This window comes from Strigops habroptila, chromosome W (assembly GCF_004027225.2).
Source record: "Strigops habroptila isolate Jane chromosome W, bStrHab1.2.pri, whole genome shotgun sequence".
Taxonomy (NCBI): domain Eukaryota; kingdom Metazoa; phylum Chordata; class Aves; order Psittaciformes; family Psittacidae; genus Strigops; species Strigops habroptila.
In genome coordinates, this window is record NC_044301.2 from 26,711,430 (window position 1) to 26,725,432 (window position 14,003).

Here is a 14,003-nt window from a genome sequence, read left to right on the forward strand (position 1 = left end):
AGATGTTCAAAGGCAGGGTCTCCTCTACACATCATGCAACTGATGCTACATGGAGTAAGTGGGCCGCACTAATTACACAATGAGCTCAAACAGGTAATCCCAGTCGTCCAGGAATTCTAGAAGTCATCATGGACTGGACAGAGGGCAAAGATTTTGGGATGTCACCAGAAGAGGAGGTGACGCGTGCTGAAGAGGCCCCACCATATAATGAACTGTCAGAGAGTGAAAAGCAATATGCCTTGTTTACTGATGGGTCCTGCCATATTGTGGGAAAGCATTGGAGATGGAAGGCAGCTGTGTGGAGTCCCCTGGGACAAGTTGCAGAAACTGCTGAAGGAGAGGGTGAATAGAGTCAGTTTGCAGAGGTGAAAGCCATCCAGCTGGCCTTGGACATTAATGAATGACAAAAAATGGCCAGTACTTGATCTCTATACTGACTCATGGATGGTGGCAAATGCCCTGTGGGGGTGGTTGCAGCAATGGAAGCAGAGCAACTGGCAAAGCAGAAGTAAACCCATCTGGGCTGCTGCTTTGTGGCAAGATATTGCTACCCAGGTGCAGAACCTGGTGGTGAAGGTATGCCACGTAGATGCTCATGTACCCAAGAGTCGGGCCACTGTGGAACACCAGAACAACCAGCAAGTGGATAAAGCTGCTAAGATTGAAGTGGCTCAGATGGTCTTAGACTGGCAACATAAGAGTGAATTATTTTCAGCCCTGTGGGCCCATGACACCTCAGGCCATCAAGGCAGAGATGCAACATATAGATGGGCTCGTGATCGAGGGGTGGACTTAACAATGGACACTATTGCCCAGGTTATTCACAAATGTGAAACATGTGCTGCAATTAAGCAAGCCAAACGATTAAAGCCTCTCTGGTATGGAGGACGATGGCTGAAGTACAAGTATGAGGAGGCCTGGCAGATTGACTATATTACACTCCTGCCGATCCGCCAAGGCAAGCGCCATGTGCTTACCATGGTGGAAGCAACCACCGGCTGGCTGGAAACATACACTGTGTCCCACGCCACTGCCCAGAACACTATCCTGGGCCTTGAGAAACAAGTCCTTTGGCGACACGGCACCCCAGAGAGAATTGAGTCAGACAATGGGACTCATTTCCAGAACAACCTTATAGACACTTGGGCCAAAGAGCATGGCATTGAGTGGGTATATCGCATCCCCTACCATGCACCAGCCTCTGGGAAAATCGAATGGTACAATGGGCTGTTAAAAACTACCCTGAGAGCAATGGGTGGTGGGACTTTCAAACACTGGGATACACATTTACCAAAAGCCACCTGGTTGGTCAACACTAGGGGATCTGCCAACAGGGCTGGCCCAGCCCAATCAGAACTTTTACCTACTGTAGAGGGGGATAAAGTTCCTGTGGTGCACATAAAGAATTTGTTGGGGAAGACAGTCTGGGTTATTCCTGCTTCAGGTAAAGGCAAACCCCCTCGTGGGGTTGCTTTTGCTCAGGGACCTGGATATAGTTGGTGGGTAATGTGGGAAGATGGGGAAGTCCAGTGTGTACCTCAAGGGGATTTAATTTTGGGGGAAAACAGCCAATGAACTAAATTGTACACTGTTGCCTGCTCTATAACACTTTTTTAGCCCACCAGCTAGATATCTTCAGGTCGTCAGCAACTGACCCTGACTTCCCTCCGATCATCACCTCAACAAAGAATGAATTTTGAGGAAACCAGACGAGCTCAGCAGTGACCAGACGAGTTTGGCAGTGTCATCAGCAGGCAACAACCCAACGCTACACACCGTCCTTCCTGCCCTGAAAGACTATTACAAGAGATGGAGCCTGACATCATGGACTGGATGAATTCAGCAATTTCATAGGGATTGGTCCATGGACTAGGGAATGATATCTTTCTCTTTGTGTTTGGGTGTATATATATGTGCATATATGGGACAGGGGCGATGGTGTGTTGAGAGATCTGGGATCTGAGCATGACCTGAATGGTATGGAATAAGGGGTGGATACTGTCCTGGGTTCAGCTATAGCAGTCATTTTTCTCCTTCTTAGTAGCTGGTGCAGTGCTGTGTTTTTTAACTTTCAGCCTGGGAACAACGCTGATAACACCGATGTTTTAGTTGTTGCTAAGTAATGTTTACTCCGACCAAGGACTTTCTCAGTCTCATGCTTTGCCAGGGAGGAGGGGAAACCAGGAGGAAGCAGAGACAGGACGCCTGACCCAAACCGGCCAAAGGGGTATTCCATACCACAGCACGTCATGCCCAGTATAGAAACCAGGGGGAGTTACCCGGAAGGCCCAGGTCACTGATCGGGTCAGGCTGGGTATCGGTCGGCGGGTGGTGAGCAATTGTATCCCCTCCCCTTGTTATTTCCCTTATTGTTATTATCATTGGTGGTAGCAGTAGTGGTTTTGTATTATACCTTAGTTACTGGACTGCTCTTATCTCAACCCGTGGGAGTTACATTCTTCCGATTCTCCTCCCCATCCCTCCGGGAGCGGGGGGAGGAAGAAGTGGGGGAGTGAGCGAGCAGCTGCGTGGTTCCGAGTTACCGGCTGGGCTCAAACCACGACAGTGAGTAACTAAAAAGAAACCCACTGCATGCCACGATACCCCCAAGTAAGGGGTGAAAAGCAAAGCAGAAACCACGACACACGAAGGAAGTCTCACCTCTGCTGCCATGAAAGCCCATGTGTGCATGCCATGGGTGTAGCCGATAACACCACAGATGACGGCTAATCCGCAGCAGGACAGGAGCATGGCTACAAGCAGGGTCATGACTCTTATGTGGCTGCTCATGGGTGTGGTAGGAGAGAAGGAAAGCTGCAACACAAATACATAAACACAAAACATGTTTAAAGGAGTACTTCATCCACCCTGCCTTCCATAGTCACCTCACCAAACAAGTCCTCATCCAGGAAAATCTTTTGCTTTCTAGAATAAAACAGATTTCATAACCTCAACCACACAGTGTAGTAACAGATGACCCAGAATAAAGCTAAAACCACACACCATCCCTAAGCCTCATCCGTTTCACTGTCATTTACAGTCACCAGGCTTTTAAAGCCAGAAGGGATCATTACGATTATCTGATCTAATGTTTAGATCACCTGTGCAAGAAAACCACAGGCACTTTCTCACACAGTAGTTTCTGCATCAAATCTACAGCATTTGCATAGGATGAACATGCATTTTACAAAGACACCCAACCTTAATATACAGTCTTTGAGAAATGAGAATTGTTCTGCCAATTTTTCATCTGAACTTGTCCAGCTTTATCTTCCAGCCTGTAGCTCTTCCAATGTCATCTTCTTCTGGAAGGAGACATCTCCCCCAAAAATTCAACCTGCAGCTAGAGACTGCTGGAGAGAGTCTGCTTAAAATAGTTGTCTCATTCAATAGCGTGCATAGCATACTAATTCTCTAAACTGCCTTAACAGTAGGCTACACGTAGGTTGTTGAAATCAAAGACAACCCAAGAGGCAAAGTATTGGTGGCCCACCCCTTTATTTTCAGGGCAGGAAAGGGAATAACAGGACAAGGAAAGGAGTTGCCCAAAGCTTCCCTCTGGTCCAGTTGATGAAGTTGACTTCCATGTTTTGTTTTTAAATTGCTTTTCTTCCTCCTTTATATCTGGTTCAGTGCCGCATCCCCCCAAGTCTGCAAGGCAGATCACACAAGTACTGTTTGTCCAAGTAAAGAATTACAATACATGCTTTGAATGCAGAAGGAATATAATAAGGATTTTTTTCCATGAGCTTTGTTCTTTCACAGCTTTCTGAACAACACTAAAAATATCAGATGGCTGCCTTGTTTGCTTCTGTCTCCATTTTCCTAACCTCAACCAATCTAGTTTCAAGCTTAGTGCTTAGCTTCTTGTGAAGTAACAGCCCTTACTGGATACTAAACAAAAAAAAAAAAAAAAAAGCAGCAAAGCACAGAGCTACCAAAAGGAAATTCATGGATTCAACTTAGTTCAAACTTTCATTGCAGGACAGAGAAGCTGAGGAAAACACATGTCCATTATAGACATTAAAAGATGTTTCTGTTAACATTCCAGTTCCTTCTTCCTTGCCCAGCCTTCAATTTCTGCATCTCTACTGAATTTATTCTTGGTATTAACAGAAACTGGGATGTAGCTTATGGAGAAAGTTGCACTGTATAAAGACAATATTTGGTATATGCAAACGAGCTTGAAACCTGAGCGCAGAATCCGCAGAAACAGGCTTCATAGACCAATCCTAGAGGGCACCAACCTAAGGGATGTTCTACTATCAAGATTTCTCTGCTCAGCAGAGCTATGAAGACATCTCACAGAGTTATGTAATAGTAATTATAGAGCACGTAGAAGGAGCAATTTATCAAAGAAAAAAAAAGTATATCTTCAGCTCCATTTGACTCATGGGAAAACTGAAGGAGTACAATTCATGTGCGCTTTAAAGCAAGTATTTGAAGCTACTGGGAGGTGCACATGTTCAGTGCCACAGGGTAGGGAAAAGGTCTAAATAATCTGTTTGTAACTGATCACGAGGCAGTGCCCAAACTAGAAACTGAATTTGCATGGCCCAAAAAACAGCCCTCAATCAAAACTCACATATTCAAAGCGATCCTTGCAGAGCTGAACCATAAGATGAAGAAACACAAGTCCAAAGAACCAGAGGCACCACATCACCACTTCTTCCACTGTCTGAACATTCAGCACACCAAAAATGAAGATGAACTTGTAGAAAATGAAATTCCAGAATTTATCCTTGAGATGCTGTAAAGGAAAGACATTTGGTTACTGAAGCGAGAGCACTGACAAGCCATGAGCTGTGCCAGGGGAAGTTTAGACTGGATATTAGGAGAAATTTCTTCACTGAGTGAGAGGATGATCAGGTATTGAAACAGGCTTCCCAGGGAAGTGGTAGAATCACCGTCCCTGGAAGTGTTCAAAAAATGTGTAGATGAGGCCCTTAGTGACATGGTTTAGTGGTGGCCTTGACAGTGCTGGGGTAAAGGTTGGACTTGATGATCTTCAAGGTCTTTTCCAGCCTAGTTGATTCTATGATTCTACATGCAGGGGAGAGAAGGAGAGAAAAAAAGAGAAAGGAAAAAAACCAAGATGGAAGTAGAAATGCAACAATATGTTAGCAAAAGCCTGCTGCACACACTTCTTGAATAGCATTTATTACCCTTAGCTTAGCACAAACCAAGTTTGATCTTAGTTTGATTCTCCATGCCCAAGAAATACAGCTATTGGGCTGTGAACAAAGTCCTCTTTGCTAAGAGAAGTGCCACGGTTAGTTATACAAGATGCCCAAATAGCCTAGCACCTTGCTTCCAAGAACCTGTCAAAAGTACAGATGATTAAGGGAAGATGACAAAGTCTGTTCTTAAAAAGCACAATGCCTGCAGTGGAGAATGAGACAAATGAGCAATGAAAAAAAACCCTATTCCCATGCACGCACAGTACGAAAGAAACAATACAATGGTCTCAAGCAGCAGATAGCGAGCCAGCTCATTGGGGATAAAAGCATTCATGAAATAAAATGCTTTGTTAAAGAACATGACAAAATCACCAGGAGTTTAGTTAAGACAGGCCCAGAATTCCTTCACAATGCAGACATTTTTGGCTTGCCAATATTAATAACCGGCTTTCCTTTATGTGGAAAACAGAAGCATACTCCCACTGCTCAAACACAAATGGATCCACACTGTTCCTGCTTTTCTCTTCAGTTTTTAAGAGGGTAGAGAACATTCTGGAAATTATCGCTGGTTAAAATTCCACATCCTTGTAGTTGACGCAGACTGGAAAGTAGATCTGGCCCAAAGCAGTTTGATAGTGCCTTGTTTTTCATAGGCTTCACTCGGAGGCTCTATTTGTGAATTACAAATACAACAGGCTTTGAGAGACCCATGGTTATTAGTGAAACTTTATGTGCCCCAGTTCTGCATGCCGAAAATCATCATGGCCTGATTTCTCCTGAAAAACTGCATTTACATACTTTTAACTAAAATATGCAAACACATTTCAAACCACTGCTATTGCATTTACACAGAGCAACTTATGCCTTTGACTTTCCTTTTAAAAAAATATACAGAATCTATTCAAACTGCTGCTGCTACTTTCATCTTTTGCAGGATCCTGTTTGTAAAAAGCCTGGGGTTCAATGCTAAATTTTTAAAAACATTCTCACCTAGCCCAAGAGCAAGACTAAACCACCTGAGTTTTCAGCCCTGCTTAACTCCTTTCTCTGGGCATATGCCTGCCTACTCCCTCTTAAACATGAGGGCAGATAAACCATGCACTCAGCATATGAGGACAGAAAGCACTCCTCCAGCAATCAAGGCACAAAACAAGGTACAATAGGGAACTTGGACTGCCAGTGCTGATAAATGACTACAAAACACACTGGAGAAATGCTACCAAGCACAAACCAAGTACAGCAGAACCCATGTTATAAGTATTCTGAAATTTTGCACTTGAAAAAAAAAAATCTGACAAAGTTCATTAAGGAAGCAGGAGTTTCAAGTTGGGCTTAGAAAACACAATAGGAACACTGGAAAAGTTCGCTTCAGAAATGTCGTGGTTTAAGCCCAACCAGTAACTCAGAACCACACACCCATTCACTCACACACACACACCCCCCTTCCCCCCCTCCAGGCAGGATGGGGAGGAGAATCGAAAGAATGTAAACCCCATGGGTTGAGATAAGAACAGTCCAATAACTAAACATAAAACTACTACTATGTCGTGGTTTGAGCCCAGCCGGTAACTCAGAACCACACAGCCGCTCGCTCACTCCCCCCCTTCCCCCCCCCGCTCCCGGAGGAATGCGGAGGAGAATCAAAAGAATGTAACTCCCACGGGTTGAGATAAGAGCAGTCCCGCAACTAAGGTATAATACAAAACCACTACTGCTACCACCAATGATAATAATGATTAGTGAAATAACAAGGGGAGAGGATACAATTGCTCACCACCCGCCGACCGATACCCAGCCCGACCCGAGCAGTGATCTAGCCCTTCCGGGTAACTCCCCCCGGTTTATATACTGGGCATGACGTGCTGTGGTATGGAATACCCCTTTGGCTGGTTTGGGTCAGGTGTCCTGTCTCTGCTTCCTCCCAGCTTCCCCTCCTCCCTGGCAAAGCACGAGACTGAGAAAGTCCTTGGTTGGAATAAACATTACTTAGCAACAACTAAAAACATCAGTGTTATCAGCGTTGTTCCCAGGCTGAAAGTTAAAAAACACAGCACTGCACCAGCTACTAAGAAGGAGAAAAATGACTGCTATAGTTGAACCCAGGACAGTATCCACCCCTTATTCCATACCATTCACGTCATGCTCAGATCCCACATCTCTCAACACACCATCACCCCTGTCCCATATATACACATATATACACACCCACACACAGAGAAAGATATCATTCCCTAATCCATGGACCAATCCCTATGAAATTGCTGAACTCATCCAGTCCATGATGTCAGGCTCCATCTCTTGTAACAGTCTTTCAGGGCAGGAGGGACGGTATGTAGGGTTGTTGCCTGCTGATGATACCGCCAAACTCGTCTGGTCACTGCTGAGCTCGTCTGGTTTCCTCAAAAGTCATTCTTTGTTGAGGTGATGATCGGAGGGAAGTCAGGATCAATTGCTGGCGACCTGAAGATATCTAGCTGGTGGGCTATAAAAGTGTTATAGAGCAGGCAACAGCGTACAATTGAGTTCATTGGCTGTTTTACCCCAAAATCAAATCCCCTTGAGGTACACATCGGACTTTGCCATCTTCCCGCATTACCCACCAAGTATATCCAGGTCCCTGAGCAAAAGCAACCCCACGAGTGGGTTTGCCTTTCCCTGAAGCAGGAATAACCCAGACTGTCTTCCCCAGCAAATTCTTTATGTGCGCCACAAGAACTTTATCCCCCTCTACAGTAGGTAAAAGTTCTGATTGGGCTGGGCCAGCCCTGTTGGCAGATCCCCTAGTGTTGACCAACCAGGTGGCTTTTGGTAAATGTGTATCCCAGTGTTTGAAAGTCCCACCACCCATTGCTCTCAGTGGAGTTTTTAACAGCCCATTGTACCCTTCGATTTTCCCAGAGGCTGGTGCATGGTAGGGGATGTGGTATACCCACTCAATGCCATGCTCTTTGGCCCAAGTGTCTATAAGGTTGTTCCGGAAATGAGTCCCATTGTCTGACTCAATTCTCTCTGGGGTGCCGTGTCGCCACAGGACTTGTTTCTCAAGGCCCAGGATAGTGTTCCGGGCAGTGGCGGGGGACACAGCGTATGTTTCCAGCCAGCCGGTGGTTGCTTCCACCATGGTAAGCACATAGCGCTTGCCTTGGCGGGTCGGTGGGAGTGTGATATAGTCAATCTGCCAGGCCTCCCCATACTTGTACTTCAGCCATAGTCCTCCATACCAGAGAGGCTTTAACTGCTTGGCTTGCTTAATTGCAGCACATGTTTCACATTCGTGAATAACCTGGGCAATAGTGTCCATTGTTAAGTCCACCCCTCGATCACGAGCCCATCTATATGTTGCATCTCTGCCTTGATGGCCTGAGGTGTCATGGGCCCACAGGGCTAAAAATAATTCACCCTTATGTTGCCAGTCTAAGTCCATCTAAGCCACTTTAATCTTAGCAGCTTTATCCACTTGCTGGTTATTCTGGTGTTCCTCAGTGGCCCGACTCTTGGGTACATGAGCATCTACGTGGAGTACCTTCACCACCAGGTTCTGCACCCGGGCAGCAATATCTTGCCACAATGCAGCAGCCCAGATGGGTTTACTTCTGCGTTGCCAGTTGCTCTGCTTCCATTGCTGCAACCACCCCCACAGGGCATTTGCCACCATCCATGAGTCAGTATAGAGATCAAGTACTGGCCATTTTTTGTCATTCGGTAATGTCCAAGGCAAGCTGGATGGCTTTCACCTCTGCAAACTGACTCTATTCACCCTCTCCTTCAGCAGTTTCTGCAACTTGTCCCAGGGGACTCCACACAGCTGCCTTCCATCTCCAATGCTTTCCCACAATAGGGCAGGACCCATCAGTAAACAAGGCATATTGCTTTTCACTCACTGACAGTTCATTATATGGTGGGGCCTCTTCAGCACGCATCACCTCCTCTTCTGGTGACATCCCAAAATCTTTGCCCTCTGGCCAGTCCATGATGACTTCTAGAATTCCTGGACGACTGGGATTTCCTATTCGAGCTCGTTGTGTAATTAGTGCGGCCCACTTACTCCATGTAGCATCAGTTGCATGATGTGTAGAGGAGACCCTGCCTTTGAACATCCAGCCCAGCACAGGCAACCGGGGTGCCAGGAGGAGCTGCGCTTCAGTTCCGATCACTTCTGAGGCAGCTCGAACCCCTTCATAGGCTGCCAGTATCTCTTTTTCAGTGGGAGTATAGCTGGCCTCGGATGCTTTATATCCCCGACTTCAAAAGCCGAGGGGTCGACCTCGAGTCTCCCCTGGAGCTTTCTGCCAGAGGCTCCAGGTAGGACCATTCTCCCCAGCTGCGGTATAGAGCACATTTTTCACATCTTGCCCAGTCTGGACTGGTCCAAGGGCTACTGCATGAACTATTTCTCGTTTAATTTGTTCAAAGGCTTGTTGTTGCTCAGGGCCCCATTTGAAATCATTCTTCTTCCGGGTCACATGGTAGAGAGGGCTTACAATCAGACTGTAATTTGGGATGTGCATTCTCCAGAACCCCACAACACCTAAGAAAGCTTGTGTTTCTTTCTTGTTAGTTGGTGGAGACATTGCTGTTATCTTGTTGATCACGTCTGTGGGCATCTGGCGATGTCCATCTTGCCATTTTATTCCCAAAAATTCAATCTCCTGTGCAGGTCCCTTGACCTTATTCCGTTTTATGGCAAAACTGGCCTTCAGCAGGATTTGGATTATCTTCCTCCCTTTCTCAAAAACTTCTTCTGCTGTATCACCCCACAAGATGATGTCATCAATGTACTGCAGGTGTTCTGGAGCTTGCCCCTGTTCCAGTGCAGTCTGGATCAATCCATGGCAGATGGTAGGGCTGTGTTTCCACCCCCGGGGCAGTCGGTTCCAAGTGTACTGGATGCCTCTCCAAGTGAAAGCAAACTGTGGCCTGCATTCTGCTGCCAAAGGGATTGAGAAAAATGCATTGGCAATGTCAATTGTGGCATACCACTTGGCTGCTTTTGACTCCAGTTCATAATGAAGTTCTAGCATGTCCGGTACGGCAGCACTCAATGGTGGTGTGACTTCGTTCAGGCCACGATAGTCTACTGTTAATCTCCACTCTCCATTAGACTTTTGCACTGGCCATATGGGGCTATTAAAGGGTGAGCAGGTCCTGCTGATCACTCCTTGGCTCTCCAGTCTACGGATCAGCTTATGGATGGGAATCAAGGAGTCTCGGTTGGTGCGATATTGCCGCCGGTGCACTGTTGTGGTCGCAATTGGCACTTGTTGTTCTTCGACCTTCAGCAACCCCACAACAGAAGGATCCTCTGAGAGACCGGGTAAGGTGGACAGCTGCTTAATTTCCTCTGTCTCCAAGGCAGCGATACCAAAAGCCCATCTATACCCTTTTGGGTCTTTGAAGTACCCTCTCCTGAGATAGTCTATGCCAAGGATGCATGGAGCCCCTGGACCAGTCACAATGGGGGGCTTTTGCCACTTCCTCCCAGTCAGGCTGATTTCAGCTTCCAGCATAGTTAACGCTTGGGATCCTCCTGTCCCTCCAGAAATATAAATGGGTTTCACCCCTTGATACCTTGATGGCATCAGGGTACACTGTGCACCGGTATCTACTAGACCTTATACTTCTGTGGGACTGATGTGCCAGGCCATCTGATCCACACAGTCCAGTAAATCCGATTATCCCTCTCCTCCACCTGGCTGGAGGCAGGGCCCCTCTAATAGTGATCATAAAATTCTCCACTTATGTCTTGTAGAAAGGGATTAGTATTCCTTATCACAGGAGCTGGAGTAAAATCAGCTCTTCCACTCCATCTGGGAAACTGCTCACCAGAGACTGGAGCAGCAGCTTTCCTGGGAGGATCATCCTTGACCATTGTTCTCCTCTTCAGTTCACGCACCAGTTGCTCCAGAGCTGAAGTAGGTTTTCCATCCCACTTTCTCATATCTTCTCCGTGATCCCGCAGGTAAAACCATAGGGTGGCCCGTGGCATGCACCTCCTATATTTTCTTTCTCGAGCAGTAGGGCGCCTTCTGTTAATAGCTGAGACATGGGTTGGTACGAGTGGGGAGCTGGATAGATCGGATAAATCGTCTCTCAATTGTTTGAACTCCTGGGACAGTTTTTCCACAGCTGAAATGATGGAAGGGGTGAGATTGTCTTTGAACTCTCAGAGTTGACGAATCAGGCAATCCACTGTTGGTGATATTCCGTCATTCCAGGTCATTGATGCCAATGTGTGGGCATATGATGATGGTGCACTCCGTGTAAGTTTCCGCCACATGGGTCGTGTACATTCGACTTCATCTGGATCTACGGATGTGTTCCTGGCATCCGGCCTACGATAGATCATCTCTATAATGGCTGATTCCCTCAGGGACTGGATGCCTTTCTCTATCGTGGTCCAGTTGGCTGAGGGACTCCTAACATCGTCTTTGTAGGGAAACCTTTCCTTCACAGCTGCCAACAGCCGCCTCCAAAGGCTGAGGGCTCGCTTCTCTCTTGCAATCGCTTTATCAATTCCTCCTTCCTTAGCAAGTGATCCCAGCTGCTTGGCTTCCCTCCCTTCTAGTTCGTGACCGTCGGCCCCATTGTCCCAGCATCGGAGCAACCAGGTGACAATGTGCTCCCCTGGAAGACGGGTGAAATCTTTTCGCATATTCCGCAGTTCGGTTGAGGCCCGGGGTCGAGAAGTGACCTCTTCTTCTTCTTCCTCTTCCTCTGACCCACGTAGTAGTAACTCTTGTTCAGATGCTGTTGCATGTAGTAATGGCATTGGGTCTTCATCTTTCTTCGCTTCGCGGGTTGCTCTTTGCGCCTCTCGTCTGCTTTTGCTTACAGGGGCAACAGACATTGTCACAAACTGGCCATTTGGTTTAGCTGCAGTGTTTGTCACTGTGGTTGGAGTGGCTGCAGTGTCTGCCACTAGGACTGGAGTGGTTGCAATGTCTATTGCTGGGGTTGGTGCAGCTGTTGTGCTTGGGAGTTGAGTAACACCAACAGCTGCATTGTCTGTTGCTGTCGGGGTTTGAGTAGCTACTGTGCTTGTCACTGGGGTTGGTGTAGCTGCTGTATTTGAAGTTGGAGTAGCTGCGTTGTCTGTTGTGGTCAGGGTTTGAGTAGCTGTTGTGCTTGTCACTGGGGTTGATGTAGCTGCCGTACTTGGAGTAGCTGTGTTGTCTGTTGCGGTCAGGGTCTGAGTAGCTGCTGTGCTTGTAGTTGGCATAGCTGCGTTGTCTGTTGCTTTGCCATCAGATCCAGAGACATTTTTTTCCCTTTGAAGGTGCTGGATAGTGTTGAGCAGGGCTCTGTAGGCGTAGGCCAAGCCCCAGCACGTTGCCATGATTTGTCCCTCTCTGGTATAACCAGGACGACAGCACACCTCGTTTAAGTGTTTTACTTGCTTTTCCGGATGTTGCACTTGTTCAGGGGTGAAGTTCCAAAGCACTGGAGGGGCCCACTGGCCTAGTTACTTGCCCATACTATCCCACACACCCTGCCACTCATAACTGTCCAGCCTCAGGGAAAATCTCTTGGTGGTCCTCCTATATCGTCGTCTAATCCTAGACCAGATTCGAACCTGATACTGCTGAACTTTTGAGATTAAACGAAATACGATGTTCCTACGACGGGATGGCCATGGGTAAAACACACTCCGTATGTTTGCCAACATGCTGATCCCCAGCACAATCAGCAGGCAGGTTTCAAGGGTATTCAAAGGCCATCCAATACCTTCAGAACTCTCAACTGCTGTTGCAAATAGGCTGGTGGGGGAATGGGGGGTGAAAGAGAATGCCTCCTTCGTAAGTTTACCCCCCGAGGAGAAAAAAAAAGATATGCAATTGCTAAAATATTTCATTATATACCTCCCAATATATAGAGGTGATGGCCACGCTGGAAGCACAAACCAGACCAGTTTCATGATCAATGAGTCTATTGTATTACAAGTCATTACCATGAAGTACAGTGAAACAAGAACCTTAGCCCAGGCCCCCCAGCCAATAAACACTAAAACAGCAAATAGTGGCTTTAAGTAAGGTACAACATGCTGAAACCCTGAGATCAAGCGCAACAAGTCTGAGAGCCAAATAATCACCATTGTGACGAGTAGTAACAATGAATGCTTATCACAAATATGATTAAACACACTCTGGTCAGATCTGTCGTTATCTCAACCTTTCGAGCCCCACGTTGGGCGCCAAAAAGAACTGTCATGGTTTGAGCCCAGCCGGTAACTCAGAACCACACAGCCGCTCGCTCACTCCCCCCCTTCCTCCCCCCGCTCCCGGAGGGATGCGGAGGAGAATCAAAAGAATGTAACTCCCACGGGTTGAGATAAGAGCAGTCCCGCAACTAAGGTATAATACAAAACCACTACTGCTACCACCAATGATAATAATGATTAGTGAAATAACAAGTGGAGAGGATACAATTGCTCACCACCCGCCGACCGATACCCAGCCCGACCCAAGCAGTGATCTGGGCCTTCCGGGTACCTCCCCCCGGTTTATATACTGGGCATGACGTGCTGTGGTATGGAATACCCCTTTGGCTAGTTGGGGTCAGGTGTCCTGTCTCTGCTTCCTCCCGGCTTCCCCTCCTCCCTGGCAAAGCACGAGACTGAGAAAGTCCTTGGTTGGAATAAACATTACTTAGCAACAACTAAAAACATCAGTGTTATCAGTGTTGTTCCCAGGCTGAAAGTTAAAAAACACAGCACTGCACTAGCTACTAAGAAGGAGAAAAATGACTGCTATAGCTGAACCCAGGACATACTACTACTAATAATAATAATGATAAGGGAAATAACAAGGGGAGAGAATATAAAGC

General features: G+C 46.9%; 1 protein-coding gene across 1 annotated transcript in view; it reads right to left on the reverse strand.

Moving 5' to 3' along the window:
• The window catches only part of LOC115618943 (E3 ubiquitin-protein ligase AMFR-like), a 68,120-nt gene that overhangs the window by 51,772 nt on the left and 2,345 nt on the right, over nucleotides 1-14,003 (reverse strand). Inside the window, exons 3-4 of the mRNA XM_030510917.1 lie at nucleotides 4,586-4,750; nucleotides 2,662-2,814 (exon numbers count right to left, since the gene is read on the reverse strand). Of these exons, the coding sequence (XP_030366777.1) occupies nucleotides 2,662-2,814; nucleotides 4,586-4,750 (318 nt within the window). The remainder of the gene's footprint in view (nucleotides 1-2,661; nucleotides 2,815-4,585; nucleotides 4,751-14,003) is intronic.